We start from the raw sequence: 16,508 nt of genomic DNA, 5'->3' as shown, positions 1-16,508 counted from the left end.
ACAATAAAACGACGCGTCTTTGGACCAAAACCATTCATCCAACCAATTTTGCACTTCTTCGAAATTGGTCAAGTGTAGCCCAGCCAAGCCATGCGCCATCGACCGGAACAAGTGATAATCGGAAGGCGCCAGGTCTGGCGAATACGGCGGGTGCGGTAGCAGATCCCATTTCAGCGTTTTGATGGTGTCCTGGACGATGGAACTGCGATGGCACGGAGCGTTGTCGTGCTGCAATATCACTCGTTCATGTCTCGTGTCCCATTCTGGCCGTTTTTCGAGCAATGTATGGTTTAAATTGATCAGTTGTTGTCGATAGCGATGCCCATTGACAGTTTTGCCCGGTTTCAGCAGCTCATAGTACACGATTCCTTTCTGGTCCCACCAAACGCAGAGCATTGTCTTCTTTCCAAAACGATTTGGCCGTGCCGTCGATGTTGATTCTTTACCAGGTGAAAGCCACGATTTTTTGCGTTTGGGATTTTCTAAATATATCCACTTCTCATCGCCAGTAACAATTTGATGAAGAAAACTCTTTCTTTCATGCCGCAAAAGCAAAATTTCGGAAGTGGCTCTTCGATTTTCCATCTGTCTCTCAGTCAACTCATGCGGCACCCATTTTCCTTCCTTTTGAATTTTTCCCATGGCATGTAAACGTTTGGAAATACCTTGGTGAGTCATGTTTAATGCCTCCGCAAGTTGATCTTGTGTTTGCGTATCATCTTCATCCAATAACGCTTGCAGATCGGCGTCCTCAATTGTTTTTGGTCTTCCGGAGCGCTCCTTGTCCTCAGTTTCGAAATCGCCACTTCTGAAGCGTTTAAACCAATCTTCACAGGTAGTTTTCGATGGTGCATGTTCGCCGTAGGCCTCCTCAAGCAAACGACGTGCCTCAGCTGCATTTTTTTCAAGTTAAAGCAGAAAAGCAAAGCTTCCCGCAAATGCTGTTTATTTGGCACAAAACTCGACATCTCCGTTGTTAGAAAAAATATTTTTGCGTTGCAATATGTGTTTATATAACGACTGGTTATTGTTAACAGATGTCCAAGCTATAACTTCAGACAACTTCAGACATGTAAGTCGAGTACATGTGTTATTGGTGCCATCTATGTGTGAAACCCGGAAACTTAGTTGCGCACCTAGTATAATATATATAATATATATAATATATATATATATATATATATATATATATATATATATATATATATATTATATACACATTATATATATTATATTATATATTATTATTATATAATAGGAATAATGCCATTCCACCTGTGATCCAATTAATGGTTGCTCTGCGGTTTTATGCAACTGGATCATTTTTGATGACTGTTGGTGATTTCTGTGGCATCAGCGAAGTAAGCGCTCATAGTATTGTTCATCGAGTATCTCCTGCCATTGCTGCGTTAAGAAATCAATTTATAAAACTTCCTACTTCACCAGAAGAAATTTGTCGAAATCAGCAAGAATTTTATCAAACAGCTAAATTTATACGTGTTGTTGGTTGTATGGATTGTACACATGTGAAAATTCAATCATATGGTAAGAATAATGTAATTGCAGGATATACAAACATATATATCTTGTTTTTACAAAGTTTCTTTATATATTCTACAAGGTGGAGAAACCAGTGAGTTGTACCGTAATAGAAAAGGATTTTTTTCAATAAACGTACAAGTGATTATTAATGCAAGATTGGAAATAATTGACATAGTAGCGCGTTGGCCCGGATCTACACATGATTCTACTATTTTTAATCACTCAAGAATTAAAACATTGTTTGAATTGGGTACATTTGGTGACGGTTTACTCCTTGGAGACTCCGGTTATCCAAATTTACCATACTTGATGACTCCGGTACTAAATCCCACAACACCAGCACAGCATCTTTATAATGAAGCACAAATTCGAACACGCTCAAAAATTGAAAGATGTTTTGGAATTTGGAAACAAAGATTTGCAGTTTTGTCAATTGGAACACGTTTTCATACAGTTAAAAGGGCGCTTCCTGTTATTGTGGCAACAGCTGTTCTGCATAATATTGTTCAACAGAATGTTATTCCAAATCCAATTAATCCTCAGATATACAATAATGCTGTTGCGCAAATGCGATATGTAAATAATGACATGAATATCAATAATGAAAAAGATTTAATTTTGGATTATTTTAATAGGTAATGTTGATATGAATCAATTATAACATATAGATAATCTTATATTTGATATTATGACTAATATATATTTCAATAATTACAGGTTACTGTAAAACATATAATTAAGAAGAACATATTTGGAAATAGCGAAAAAAAATCGCGAATCACGAAAAAATCGACAGATGATAACAGATTTGCGATTTTTTTCACGCAAATCTGTCATCATCTCTGCGTGATATATCTATTGTATGTTTAATTTATCACTTATCACAATATGCACATACAATAGATATATCACGCAGAGATGATGACAGATTTGCGTGAAAAAAATCGCAAATCTGTTATCATCTGTCGATTTTTTCGTGATTCGCGATTTTTTTTCGCGCAAATCTGTCATCATCTCTGCGTGATATATCTATTGTATGTGCATATTGTGATAAGTGATAAATTAAAATATCTTTCTCAAAAACATGCAAACAATACGAGCAAAAAATTTTACGAATTAGGAGAAAATTGATTTATTAGATAAGATATTCGTATATCGTCATATCATTGAAAATAAACATAGTGATATTACATCAATTTCGAAAAAAGACGAAGCATGGACCAACATTACCAGAGAATATAATGAAAACAGGGCAATTATACGAACCGAAAAAAATTTACGCAGTTGTTGGGATAACATAAAAAGAGACACCAGAAAATATTGTGCAGCACTTAAGCGAGAAAGTTACAAAACAGGTATAAATTTATCATTAAAATTATAATTAAGGTACATTTAATTAAAGTACATTTCTTTTACGTTCATTAAATTTGTAGGTGGAGGTACAGTAAATGTAAAAAAAGATGAGATGTTTGAGCTAGCCCAAGAAATTATGGGTGAGACAGCAGTACATGGATTAAATAATCCATTTGATTCTGATTGCATCGACAATGAGAAAGAAAATGCTTCTTCTGTTATTGAAATTTCAGAAGAAGATGATGATAATGATCTGGCGCAGGTATTTACATCAAGTTATCAAAAAATAAAAAAATATGGAAGATCTGTGAGAGTTTACTATCTGCTTTAAATTTTTAGTATCTAATGAAAAATAAACAAATTAGTGATTGGAAAACTTGGGATAAACAAAAATTGAAATCTAAAATAAGTTCTCCGTTGAAGGAAAATATACCGACGACATCAAAAAATGTAAAACCTACAAAAAGGAAGCTTGAAGACGACAAGACATTAGATGAAGCAAAAACTGAATTAGCAGGCATCTTGAAAGCAGATATAGAAGAAAAAAGAAATTATGAAATAGAAATACTAAAAGCAAAATTAGAAAAAGAGAAGTTAAAAATTGATTTATTAAAAATAGTAAAAAATATATGTAAAGAACAGAGTGATATAACTTTTAAATTATAAGTTTTTTTTTATGAGTTAACTATATATAATACTAAAATATATATAAACACTATTAATAAATAATTTTAATTTTTACGTTTTATGTGGATTACTGTTTATGTTTATTTCACAGTATAAGAAACATACAAAATAATTTGTTTTCTGTCATTAAATGAAAAATAAAATGTAGTAGTCAATCATTTCTCATTCCTCCTTAATGTTAAGCATTTTGAATGGAAAGATATTTTGTATGAAGAAGAGAACATATATGTTTGTTATAAAATGTTTCCTTTATTGTAACGTGTCAAAATAAACGAAAAGATGTTATGATAAAATATATACGCAACATTCTAGGCATTAATTATTATTTTTACATTTCGTTACTCCTTTTTACAGATTCAAAGTTGTCCGCAGATAACATTTATCCGCTATTTCCAAATATGTTCTTCTTAATTATATGTTTTACAGTAACCTGTAATTATTGAAATATATATTAGTCATAATATCAAATATAAGATTATCTATATGTTATAATTGATTCATATCAACATTACCTATTAAAATAATCCAAAATTAAATCTTTTTCATTATTGATATTCATGTCATTATTTACATATCGCATTTGCGCAACAGCATTATTGTATATCTGAGGATTAATTGGATTTGGAATAACATTCTGTTGAACAATATTATGCAGAACAGCTGTTGCCACAATAACAGGAAGCGCCCTTTTAACTGTATGAAAACGTGTTCCAATTGACAAAACTGCAAATCTTCGTTTCCAAATTCCAAAACATCTTTCAATTTTTGAGCGTGTTCGAATTTGTGCTTCATTATAAAGATGCTGTGCTGGTGTTGTGGGATTTAGTACCGGAGTCATCAAGTATGGTAAATTTGGATAACCGGAGTCTCCAAGGAGTAAACCGTCACCAAATGTACCCAATTCAAACAATGTTTTAATTCTTGAGTGATTAAAAATAGTAGAATCATGTGTAGATCCGGGCCAACGCGCTACTATGTCAATTATTTCCAATCTTGCATTAATAATCACTTGTACGTTTATTGAAAAAAATCCTTTTCTATTACGGTACAACTCACTGGTTTCTCCACCTTGTAGAATATACAGTACAAAATTACCTTTTTCAAAAAAGGTAAAAAAAGGGCGCCAAGTACACGCGTGGTTGTTACCTCGGAAAAAAACCAAGTGGTAGTATCATTAATTTTATCTCACAAAATTGTCTCACAAAAATTGTCTCACAAAATTGTCTGACAAAAATTGTCTCACAAAATTATTAAATTACAAAATTGTTACTTTATTCAATCCAAGTGATATCTATCTTAACAAAATTATTAAAAACAGAAGTCGTTTTTGTTCGACCCAACTGGCCTAATAATTATTGTAATATATTTAAACTCACAACGTTTCGAAAAATTATCTCACAAAATTGTCTCACAAAAATTGTCTCACAAAATTATTAAATTACAAAATTGTTACTTTATTCAATCCAAGTGATATCTATCTCGAAAAAACCTAAATAACAAGTAGTATCTATTTAAAAAAAAATATGTGAAATCTTTTAATACTGCGCCAATTACAAAGAGAGAATATATATATATATATATATATATATATATATACCTTATGACAAAATTATTATTATATCACGAAATTGCGTTACCAAACTCAATCCAAGTGATATATATATTTCAAAAAAATATATAAAATCTTTAAATTACGCCAACTACAAAGAGAATGTATATATTGCTTTGAAAAATAATTGTAGTGCAACTACTCTTAAAAAATAAAACAAAATTGTGTTACCTAACTCAACCCAAGTGGTATGTATCTTTGTATTCCTGAGGATCTTTCTATCAACCCAAGTGGTAGTAGTTTTAATTCTCCTTGATAAAATTATAATATTACAAAGAATCATTTAATCATTTTAATCACAAAGAATTAAAGAGGTAACATTATAAAATAAAAATATTTAATTAAAATAAAATAAAAAAATTTTTCTTGTAAAAAACTTGGCGCTGCTTTTTTAAGATTAAACCAGACAAACTTGCATAGGTGCATAAGCATATGCATAAAGAGATAGATTGGTCTATTTCCTTTTGCACATATATCTGAACCAATCAATTTCTTACGCTTATGTTTATGCGCGATGCAAATTTGTCTGGATAGACTTTAAAAAAGCAGCGCCAAGTTTTTTACAAGAAAAATTTTTTTATTTTATTTTAATTAAATATTTTTATTTTATAATGTTACCTCTTTAATTCTTTGTGATTAAAATGATTAAATGATTCTTTGTAATATTATAATTTTATCAAGGAGAATTAAAACTACTACCACTTGGGTTGATAGAAAGATCCTCAGGAATACAAAGATACATACCACTTGGGTTGAGTTAGGTAACACAATTTTGTTTTATTTTTTAAGAGTAGTTGCACTACAATTATTTTTCAAAGCAATATATACATTCTCTTTGTAGTTGGCGTAATTTAAAGATTTTATATATTTTTTTGAAATATATATATCACTTGGATTGAGTTTGGTAACGCAATTTCGTGATATAATAATAATTTTGTCATAAGGTATATATATATATATATATATATATATATATATATATATATTCTCTCTTTGTAATTGGCGCAGTATTAAAAGATTTCACATATTTTTTTTTAAATAGATACTACTTGTTATTTAGGTTTTTTCGAGATAGATATCACTTGGATTGAATAAAGTAACAATTTTGTAATTTAATAATTTTGTGAGACAATTTTTGTGAGACAATTTTGTGAGATAATTTTTCGAAACGTTGTGAGTTTAAATATATTACAATAATTATTAGGCCAGTTGGGTCGAACAAAAACGACTTCTGTTTTTAATAATTTTGTTAAGATAGATATCACTTGGATTGAATAAAGTAACAATTTTGTAATTTAATAATTTTGTGAGACAATTTTTGTCAGACAATTTTGTGAGACAATTTTTGTGAGACAATTTTGTGAGATAAAATTAATGATACTACCACTTGGTTTTTTTCCGAGGTAACAACCACGCGTGTACTTGGCGCCCTTTTTTTACCTTTTTTGAAAAAGGTAATTTTGTACTGATATCATGCATTTTGTAGTGTTACGCATCCTCTTCTAACTAGTCTTATAAAGAATATATCTTACAAACAGTATGTACAGATTGTAAAGCTAAAGGTGTTACAGACTATTATTTCTAAGAAAATAGATTTTTTTAAATAACATGTAGACATGATACAAATAAAACAAATTTATTCTTTATGTTTTTTTGTACTTTTAAGTACTCTGCATTTAAAAATAATTTACATTATTTTCATCCATTTGTATCATGTCTATTTGTTATTTTAAAAAATTTGGCAATTATACCGTTCAATAAAGCAAAGTTTCAGCTTTAAGAATCTGTTTTTTGAATTGCAATACGATGATTTTTAAGGAAGTTATGAGCAATCAAAGTCAAAATGCTCATTTCTTATTCAATCCACGATAAAAACTTTCAAAAGTAGAGATTTCAAGCTTTAAAATCCTTTTTTTAAATTTAAATTTTATTCGTTTTTAACAAAGTTACAGCTGCTTGAATTTTGCCTATTTTTAAAGATAAATTTAGTGTTCTTTTAAAATACCTGACACATTGAAGATAATGAAAGTGCTTCTAGCATGCTCGGATTTTAGATTTCGAATATGCAACAAAATCAATATGTAAGTATTTCTTCAGAAAAATGCATCAACATTGGTTAGCGCTTAAACGTTAAATTTTCTTTTCCTGCGTTAAAAACTAAAGCTACGATTTATTTAAACATTATTGGTGCAATAACTAGGTAAAACATCAATTTAAACATACATGTGTAGTTTAGACAGGATATAAATCCAGGTCAGAATTACAAATTTCTTGAATGTACCAGCATTTAATTATACAGTAAATAATAAATTTATTTACAGTTACAATAGATTATACATATTAAATAAAACTTGATTTGGTAAGTATGAAGTAAATAACAATATAATAGTTTTATTAAATGTTTATTTAGCAATTATGTTTTCATGTATGTATAAGAAACGTAGCATATTCACATATTCACTTTGTATGTGTGTGTTCATATGTGTATGGTCAGAGGTACGAATATATAATACTGACGGGTTATATTACTGCTTAAAAATACGGCTTAAAAATAATTATGTTACTGTCTCGGTCTTCTGCCTCGTCTACCCCAATGGTAGTTAGCTGACGACATCTTTCTTCTTGTCGTCGTATCCCCGCGGCTCTGCCTCTTGGTCTTCGAACTGTAAATATGCTCATGTACCATAGCGTTTGGTCCAAAGCGTTTGGTCTGCACTATGCGATCGTGTTCTTCTCTATTATTGACAATGCGATCAAGTGCGATTTTTTGCGCATTTTTATTACAGACGTTCTTCATTACATTAACATAACAAAGTCTATACTTTCAAGGTACATGATGATCGTTTTAAAATGGTGTCTACCTGTGAGATCTTTAAGGATTATGCGCAGTGTTCAAGCTCCCGCACGGAGCACATTAAGCTAAATTAGTCTTCGTTATTTTATTTTTATCTTGCAAATTGTCTTTATTTGTTCTCTCTCTCGCGAGCTTACCGATTATTAATATCGAGTCGCCGCAAGCGCTTGGACACTTCGATAAGATTAAAGCGATCACAGACAGAGGCATTCCGGTAAACGAAACGCCGCGAACACCCCAATAGATACAGAGGCTAATACTTCTTTTCTTTTTTTTTAAGGATTTCTAATGATATCCCCTGGTGGAAATCTTCTCATGGGTAGGCAAAAAAGTCCCAATTCTCCCCATGAGTATCTTCCCTTTTTTGCCTACTTATGAGAAGATTTCCACCAGGGTAATGAAAGATCAATGTGTAATATTGTTTATCGCTGTAGTTTATTTTAATGTGTCTGTTTTGTAATTAATATCTTTATAATGCGTAATTACAAAATAAATTGATAGTGAAGTTACTAATTAAAATATAAAGAATTATAATTTTGCCTACCCTTTTTGCCTACCCATGAGAAGATTTCCACCAGGGTCCGTACCGCACGTAGGGCGTTCCCGTCGTTGCAAAACCGTTTCACGACTCGGAGGCTGCAAATGTAGCGAGTCGAGTTTGTAACGCAAGCTCCGTGTCCCAATTCGTTCTAGATGCGCTCCTCTCTACCTTATGTAATACATTACTCGCGTAAAGTATCGCGCAATTGTAATTGTACGTTATAATATGTAGTACAAATAGAGAATATACCGCGCGCGCGTGATGTAAAATTGTAAGAGTAGACCTAAAAGGTAGTAAAATCGTAAAACGTAAATATCGTAGAAAAGTTTCGCGAAAAAGCAAAGGCTCGTTCCAAAACAATAGCGGAAGGCTTATGAAATAGAATAAGAAAGCATTTATACTTCTAGTAGACCGTCGTGTTATAGTTCTGAAGGCACTGTTCAAAAGTTTATTACATTTCTTGGAATAACGGGTCTTCGCAAAACACCTCTTCGAATGGTGCGACAAGGAGAGTCGTTATAAACATCGACATGACCATTGCACACGCCTCCTTCGGTCTATATCACAAAATTCAAAATAGAGTAGTCTCAACTTGACAGCCTGTGCCACAATGTCAATGCCATATTTGTCGGGTCTGTGATCGCTTAGGAATTATCGTGAGCTAGCAAAAATCGATGGTCAGAATTCAGGCTTATGATACGCAATGGCCGGTGCATTTCCATTAATTATGTCATATCAATATCGTATCATTATATTACACAAACGCTTATTAATTTAGAGGCACATTGCTAAGGGTCTCGGTTTTTTTTCTTTTCAAGTTGCTCCCTACATTAATGAACTTATGACAATTAGCTAATTACGATTATTCAATACGTCAGCGATTTGGCATATATGTATATATATATATATATATATAGAAGAGAGAAGTGTGTGTGACGAACGAACGGTGGATATCTTTCTTGAAAAGAACATTAATGTGTGTCAAGGTAGTTTAAAGACAATATTTGAGCTCGGAATTTCTTAAAATTAAGCGTAAAAAAATGCCATGTGCATAAAAATAATAAGACAACTCTCTACAGATGCTATAACGATCCCGCTATCGGATTTCCTTACCTAAGCAGGAAAACTTTGGCTACTGCTACACGCTATTTGTACTTCGGCGAAAAAGAGCCGAATTTACGATTCTTGCTAAGAACACCGATTGCGCATTTAGAAGAAAAAAGAACGGTACGCAGCACACACAGTACCTAAACCAGCAACAGATCATTTATATGTTCAGGAAGACCTTAACAGTACTATATATGCTCACGCTTTAATAAATCTGAATTCTACGCACAACGATTGTAATGTCAGAGAAGCATTTACTGTACTCAGAGAGTGTACTTTTTGCCGGAATGTTTAAACGTGATATTTCTTTTCTTTTCTTTTCTTTTTATATTCACACACAGCACTGGACTATTTGCGTTATTCGCGCTCATAAATTATTTAAAAGCTCTTAGTCTTTTGAACATTAAAGTCCAGAATGCTGCTCTGAGATATGAATGCTCTACAGAATGTACATAGTAGACAGCAAAAGCGTCTATACCACAGGATGTTCACATTTGCTCTGATGCAAAATATCGTTTTCTTTTTTTTTCTCGAGCTACAAAAATCAGGCTGATGCAATGGCAGATACTATGTAGATATATAAAAGTTAGCTTTACAACATGTAATTAACTTTACAACATGTAAAACCTGATAAAGTTCTTAAAAAATCTAAAGAACATTCCCTGAATAAGATCAATCACACGACAATTCAGTCCTCTCTAAGTATCGTACTTTGATCGTAGAACGCATCAAATAATTTCTTTTAAGGGAATCAAAATTTTCTAAAGTAATATGTATATAATCAATGATATATTCTCATGAATGTGTGGGTCCGTCATGGTACCAGCCTGGATCCGGCCAATCAAATCATGTGATTCCGTAGAGTCTAGACACAGACATTTCTCTTCCGCATTCGTACAGATGAGCCACTTAAGATAGATCACAAAAAGTACGGAGTGGGCATTAGAGGTGGGATTACTCTCTCGGAATCAGGCACTGCCTGGAACAGCACTGGTGATCTCTGATCCACTGTCGTGAACTGCATGATACTAGCTATGTTACCACATCAATAACAATAATTTGGGACCGACCACACTGTGACGAGTTTGTCATTAAACATGTACCTATAACCTGCATGATAAAAATATGCGTCATCAATACATACTTCCGAGATATTTAAAAAAATCTGCGACAGAAATATTTGAGCAAAGACATACCTACCTGAACTAATTGGTGCGCCCTACAGATGAGTTTAAGATCATTCACTTCCATGAACATGTAAGTCACTTTGCTGCCAAACAGCCAGCCTGCACCACGCGGACTTACTGTCCATGTTTCTACATCTTCTGGATCGGACCAGACCAAATCACAGAAAGCACCTGTAATATGGCAATTAAGCAACGATATTTTATTATTATTGTACAATAACAGTAAATATCCAGTCATGTAACTTTTAATTATTATGTAACTTTTGCAATGACATATCACTTTATACAATTAATACCTTTGTGTGGAATCTCTTGATTTCTTTCAATCGTTCTAATTTGATCTAGTGTTCTAATAGCTGGAGACAATCCACCGTGTACACAAAGAACCTGTTCATCAATTAACTAAAACAGAATTTTATTCGAGCGTAATCAAAAGTGGAGTTATACCCTACAACAGTACTTCCACGCATTAGCATTGCCGTACTTGTTTTGGCATTCATCTAGAACAGAAAATGAAGAAACCAATGAAATCAAAGCTTTATTATACACAAATAAAAAAAGCCCAGAAAAGAAAGTATCGTTGCGCACTTACCGTAAAATCCAAATAAACGTGCGTGATTTGTCTAGTTTCGTGATTACCGCGTAGTAACGTTATCCTGTCGGATCCTGTCGGACCATTTAGCTTTAAGTGTGAGCAGACGAGTAAACGTTTCTAAGCTAGCCCCGATCGACAAAATCTCCCAGGAATATGTAATTTGTATCTGGCACGGGGCCACCGTTACGAAACAGTTCCTCTAAATCATAGAACTGTAACAGCACAAAAACATGAACAATCTGATGTATATTAATATCACGATTGTGTACAAATAACTATACAGCTACAGAATATTAAAATCGAAAAGTTGTGAGGCAATAGATAATGGAAGACTAATATTGTTCCGACGCTAATTCGGAAGATTAAAATCCGCTAAAACTTTACGTCGATCCCGTAGCGGTGAGCAAGGATGCTCCGACTTTGAGGTTAGTACAACATTCATCGCACGATACTGTTATAATTGCAAATCGGAAACGTACCTCGAGTCCAGCTCTTCTGCGATCAACGAAGTCGGGATCGAACGTGTCAGTCGTCACTTTCTGCCAAGCGTAGAGAACCTTCTTTTCCGGCAGCGGTGGTAACACGATGTAGGGATACGAAATCTCCAGATAAGCACGAAGCAATTCAAATTCAGTATATCGCCGGCACGATTACGGTGTTACTACCGTTTCGCGTACGCGCGTATGCGCGCGTTGTCGCACCTTACCTCGCGACAGCGTGCGGCTCGTGCAAACGTTAACGTGCGGCCGCAATCGCGCCTCGTGTGAACAGGCTCCTTGATCTCAGTATCAGCTCCCTGCTCCCTGCCGTCAACTCCTTGATTGATTGATCTCAGTATCAGTTCCCTGCCGTCAATATATAATAATATAGTATAGGTTAACCTGTATGTAAACACTCGCGTAAACGTAGTAAACAGTAAAATAAGTAACAGTAATATATAGAATAGGAGATAATTACATAATAAAACAATTACCTTGAATTAATCGTCGCGTCGCGTAAAGAGTCACGGTCGGTCTCGCTCCGCGTGTACTACCGTGTCTCTCGACGAGATAGGTTAACTGATGAACTGACTGACAGCGCGCTAAACGCACTGTCTGCACTGTACTGCACTGCGCTGCGATATAATTGATGAACTGACTGACAGCGCGCTAAACGCACTGTCTGCACTGCACTGCACTGCGCTGCGATACTAACGCCGTTAGCCGCCAGTGTCGAAAAAGTGAAAGTGACATTTTTCTGTTATATATATGTTATATTGAGATGAGAGCGGTCGACGTAGAAGAAAGTATCTTAAAATAAAATTTTCAACATTTGGACTTTGCGTCGCAATATCTCCGCTCGTAGGGCACGTAGCGGAATATTATAACAGAAACCCCCCCCTAATTCGACCCCAAGCTATCGATCAAGCCTACTTAGAACTTGATCCGTTTACTCGTTATCGAGATCTCAACATCTCGTATACTCGCAACCCGTCGCGTCGCGTAAAAGAGTCACGGTCGGTCTCGCTCCGCGTATACTTGGCGCGAGACACTGCCGTGTCTCTTGATAAATAAACTTTGTAAAAACAAGATATATATGTTTGTATATCCTGCAATTACATTATTCTTACCATATGATTGAATTTTCACATGTGTACAATCCATACAACCAACAACACGTATAAATTTAGCTGTTTGATAAAATTCTTGCTGATTTCGACAAATTTCTTCTGGTGAAGTAGGAAGTTTTATAAATTGATTTCTTAACGCAGCAATGGCAGGAGATACTCGATGAACAATACTATGAGCGCTTACTTCGCTGATGCCACAGAAATCACCAACAGTCATCAAAAATGATCCAGTTGCATAAAACCGCAGAGCAACCATTAATTGGATCACAGGTGGAATGGCATTATTCCTATTATATAATAATAATATATAATATAATATATATAATGTGTATATAATATATATATATATATATATATATATATATATGTATATTATATATATTATACTAGGTGCGCAACTAAGTTTCCGGGTTTCACACATAGATGGCACCAATAACACATGTACTCGACTTACATGTCTGAAGTTGTCTGAAGTTATAGCTTGGACATCTGTTAACAATAACCAGTCGTTATATAAACACATATTGCACGCAAAAATATTTTTTCTAACAACGGAGATGTCGAGTTTTGTGCCAAATAAACAGCATTTGCGGGAAGCTTTGCTTTTCTGCTTTAACTTGAAAAAAATGCAGCTGAGGCACGTCGTTTGCTTGAGGAGGCCTACGGCGAACATGCACCATCGAAAACTACCTGTGAAGATTGGTTTAAACGCTTCAGAAGTGGCGATTTCGAAACTGAGGACAAGGAGCGCTCCGGAAGACCAAAAACAATTGAGGACGCCGATCTGCAAGCGTTATTGGATGAAGATGATACGCAAACACAAGATCAACTTGCGGAGGCATTAAACATGACTCACCAAGGTATTTCCAAACGTTTACATGCCATGGGAAAAATTCAAAAGGAAGGAAAATGGGTGCCGCATGAGTTGACTGAGAGACAGATGGAAAATCGAAGAGCCACTTCCGAAATTTTGCTTTTGCGGCATGAAAGAAAGAGTTTTCTTCATCAAATTGTTACTGGCGATGAGAAGTGGATATATTTAGAAAATCCCAAACGCAAAAAATCGTGGCTTTCACCTGGTAAAGAATCAACATCGACGGCACGGCCAAATCGTTTTGGAAAGAAGACAATGCTCTGCGTTTGGTGGGACCAGAAAGGAATCGTGTACTATGAGCTGCTGAAACCGGGCAAAACTGTCAATGGGCATCGCTATCGACAACAACTGATCAATTTAAACCATACATTGCTCGAAAAACGGCCAGAATGGGACACGAGACACGAACGAGTGATATTGCAGCACGACAACGCTCCGTGCCATCGCAGTTCCATCGTCCAGGACACCATCAAAACGCTGAAATGGGATCTGCTACCGCACCCGCCGTATTCGCCAGACCTGGCGCCTTCCGATTATCACTTGTTCCGGTCGATGGCGCATGGCTTGGCTGGGCTACACTTGACCAATTTCGAAGAAGTGCAAAATTGGTTGGATGAATGGTTTCGGTCCAAAGACGCGTCGTTTTATTGTCGCGGTATTCATGTATTGCCAGAGAGATGGCGAAAATGTATAGCTAGCGAGGGACGATACTTTGAATAAACCATTTTTTGTATTTCTCTTGAAATTTTCCATTTTTTATTGATCAAAAAAACCCGGAAACTTAGTTGCGCACCTAGTATATATTATATAATCTAATTTGTGTTGTTATAATATATAATATACTATTATATTCACAGAACTGAGAGAATATTAATTAAAATAAATTAAAATAAACTGACAGAATACATATATACATTCCCATAGTATGTATAAAATTTTTTAATATTTTATTTTTTTATAATAAACTTATTTTGTCTTGTTTATTATATTATATATAATTTTAAATTGTTGTATTAAATATTTATACATACCGATTAGTTTTATGTTGTAATTCAACATAAATTTTTTCTAATATCATGTTAAAATTTTGTTTTGATATTGCAAATCTTCTTTTAAAATAATCGTCATCAAAAATTTCTAAATAATTTATACGTGGCCTGATTATACGTGGTTTTCGTCGATTCCTTCTTATTGGAAGATCATAACCCTCGTATTGAAAAGATTGGTTAAGAACGACATACACAACGATAAATATCTTGTTGTTGGCGACACTGCTGATTGAGTTAATCGTCGATTAAAGTTAATCGGCGTTGGTCGAAGTGACCCTATATGTCGAATCGTGCGTGTGTCGTATTAGATGTCGAACACTTCACGTCAAACAAAACGTTGCCGCTGTATGTATGCTCATACTACCGCACGATCATACTTTTTAACCAATGCATACGATTGGTTATACCTTAAACCTTTCATATTTAAGAAACTTTATGGAAAAAAATGGCATGCACTTTTATTATTTAATTTTTCACGAACTTTTATGCTGCAATCTTATTACCCTCGAACTTCGGGGCACCCTGTGTAGATGACTATAATAAATGCACAATAAGAGCAAACTTGATATAATTTAAAAAATGTTAAAATTAATACCGGATCCGATTTTGCGCTAATCACAGATATAGATTAAGTCTAAATAAATGTTAAATAAATGTTTTTTAAATCATTTTTTCTAATAAATTATTAATGTAAAATAAATATTAAATTAATATTGAATAAATATTAAATAAATGTTTTTTTAAATCATTATTTAACATTTATAATTAACATAAAATAAATATTAAATTAATGTTTAATAAATGTTAAATAAATGTTTCTTCAAATCATTACTACAAAGGAATAATTAACGTTACGTAAATATCAAATAAACATTAAATAAACATTAAATAAATATTTTCTCTAAATCATTAGTTCAAACAAATAATTAAATAAAATAAATATTTAATAAATGTTAAAAAAAAATTTTTTACAATAAATTGTACAATGTATAATTAATGAAAAATAAATATTTAAAAAATATCATCTGCTACTTGGGAGGCTGTGACAAGCTTGTCGCATGGTGGAAATTCGCATAACAACCATGTCAATGAATATCCACATAAAATTTGTCATATAGGACTGAAGAGACTATTGGCGTTTTCGACTGAAGCAGGGTTAACCCATTTCAGGTTCTTTTCTTTTATAACTGACCAATCATGGTTATTCCATTCTTTAGAAGAATAACTGTGATTGTTCAATCCTTGAAGAAAATAACCTAAGTTGGGTTAACCTCGCTCCAGTCGAAAACGCTATATGTCATTTTTGCATTCATTGCAATATTTGTAACATTTTTAGTAACATCTTTGTAATTAATAATTTTATTTACTTTATTTTACATTTTATAATAATATATGTCATAAATGTAAAGATTTTTAATATATGTATAAAATGATTTATTTTAAATTAGGGTAGACCGGGGCACGTTGTCACACATTTTTTTCAATATTTTTTGTATTTTTT

At 33.4% G+C, this 16,508-nt stretch overlaps 2 protein-coding genes and 1 long non-coding RNA gene across 5 annotated transcripts; 1 reads left to right on the top strand and 2 right to left on the bottom strand.

Moving 5' to 3' along the window:
* The first annotated feature begins 1,328 nt into the window (after nucleotides 1-1,328).
* Nucleotides 1,329-2,181, top strand: LOC139779608 (putative nuclease HARBI1). Its single transcript, XM_071718006.1, has 2 exons — nucleotides 1,329-1,361; nucleotides 1,567-2,181. The coding sequence occupies exons 1-2, from the start codon at nucleotides 1,329-1,331 to the stop codon at nucleotides 2,179-2,181; spliced, it is 648 nt and encodes a 215-aa protein (XP_071574107.1).
* A 1,909-nt stretch (nucleotides 2,182-4,090) lies between these two features.
* Nucleotides 4,091-4,660, bottom strand: LOC139779607 (putative nuclease HARBI1; the record flags this gene model as incomplete). The annotated part of the gene is made up of 1 exon (XM_071718005.1): nucleotides 4,091-4,660. A coding segment is annotated over one exon (570 nt), but the record flags the coding sequence as incomplete, so codon positions are not given.
* Nucleotides 4,661-7,577: 2,917 nt separating this feature from the next.
* LOC139779611 (uncharacterized) lies at nucleotides 7,578-13,009 on the bottom strand. Of its 3 annotated transcripts, XR_011719948.1 has the most exons (7): nucleotides 12,449-13,007; nucleotides 12,182-12,320; nucleotides 11,955-12,077; nucleotides 11,473-11,687; nucleotides 11,177-11,380; nucleotides 10,894-11,051; nucleotides 7,578-10,803 (listed from the first exon to the last, which is right to left on the bottom strand). It is a non-coding gene; the product is annotated as an uncharacterized lncRNA (long non-coding RNA). The 3 variants fall into 3 exon arrangements; XR_011719949.1 differs by having other exon boundaries at nucleotides 10,890-11,051; nucleotides 11,955-12,320; nucleotides 12,449-13,009; XR_011719947.1 differs by having other exon boundaries at nucleotides 11,955-12,320; nucleotides 12,449-13,008.
* Between the last annotated feature and the right edge of the window lie 3,499 nt (nucleotides 13,010-16,508).

The sequence above is a fragment of the Temnothorax nylanderi genome, unplaced genomic scaffold, assembly GCF_030848795.1.
Source record: "Temnothorax nylanderi isolate EJ_2023f unplaced genomic scaffold, tnyl_v1.0 TNYL_tig0235_pilon, whole genome shotgun sequence".
Lineage (NCBI taxonomy): Eukaryota > Metazoa > Arthropoda > Insecta > Hymenoptera > Formicidae > Temnothorax > Temnothorax nylanderi.
The sequence above is the reverse complement of the archived record's forward strand: the minus strand, read 5'-3'. Positions and strand labels throughout refer to the sequence as shown.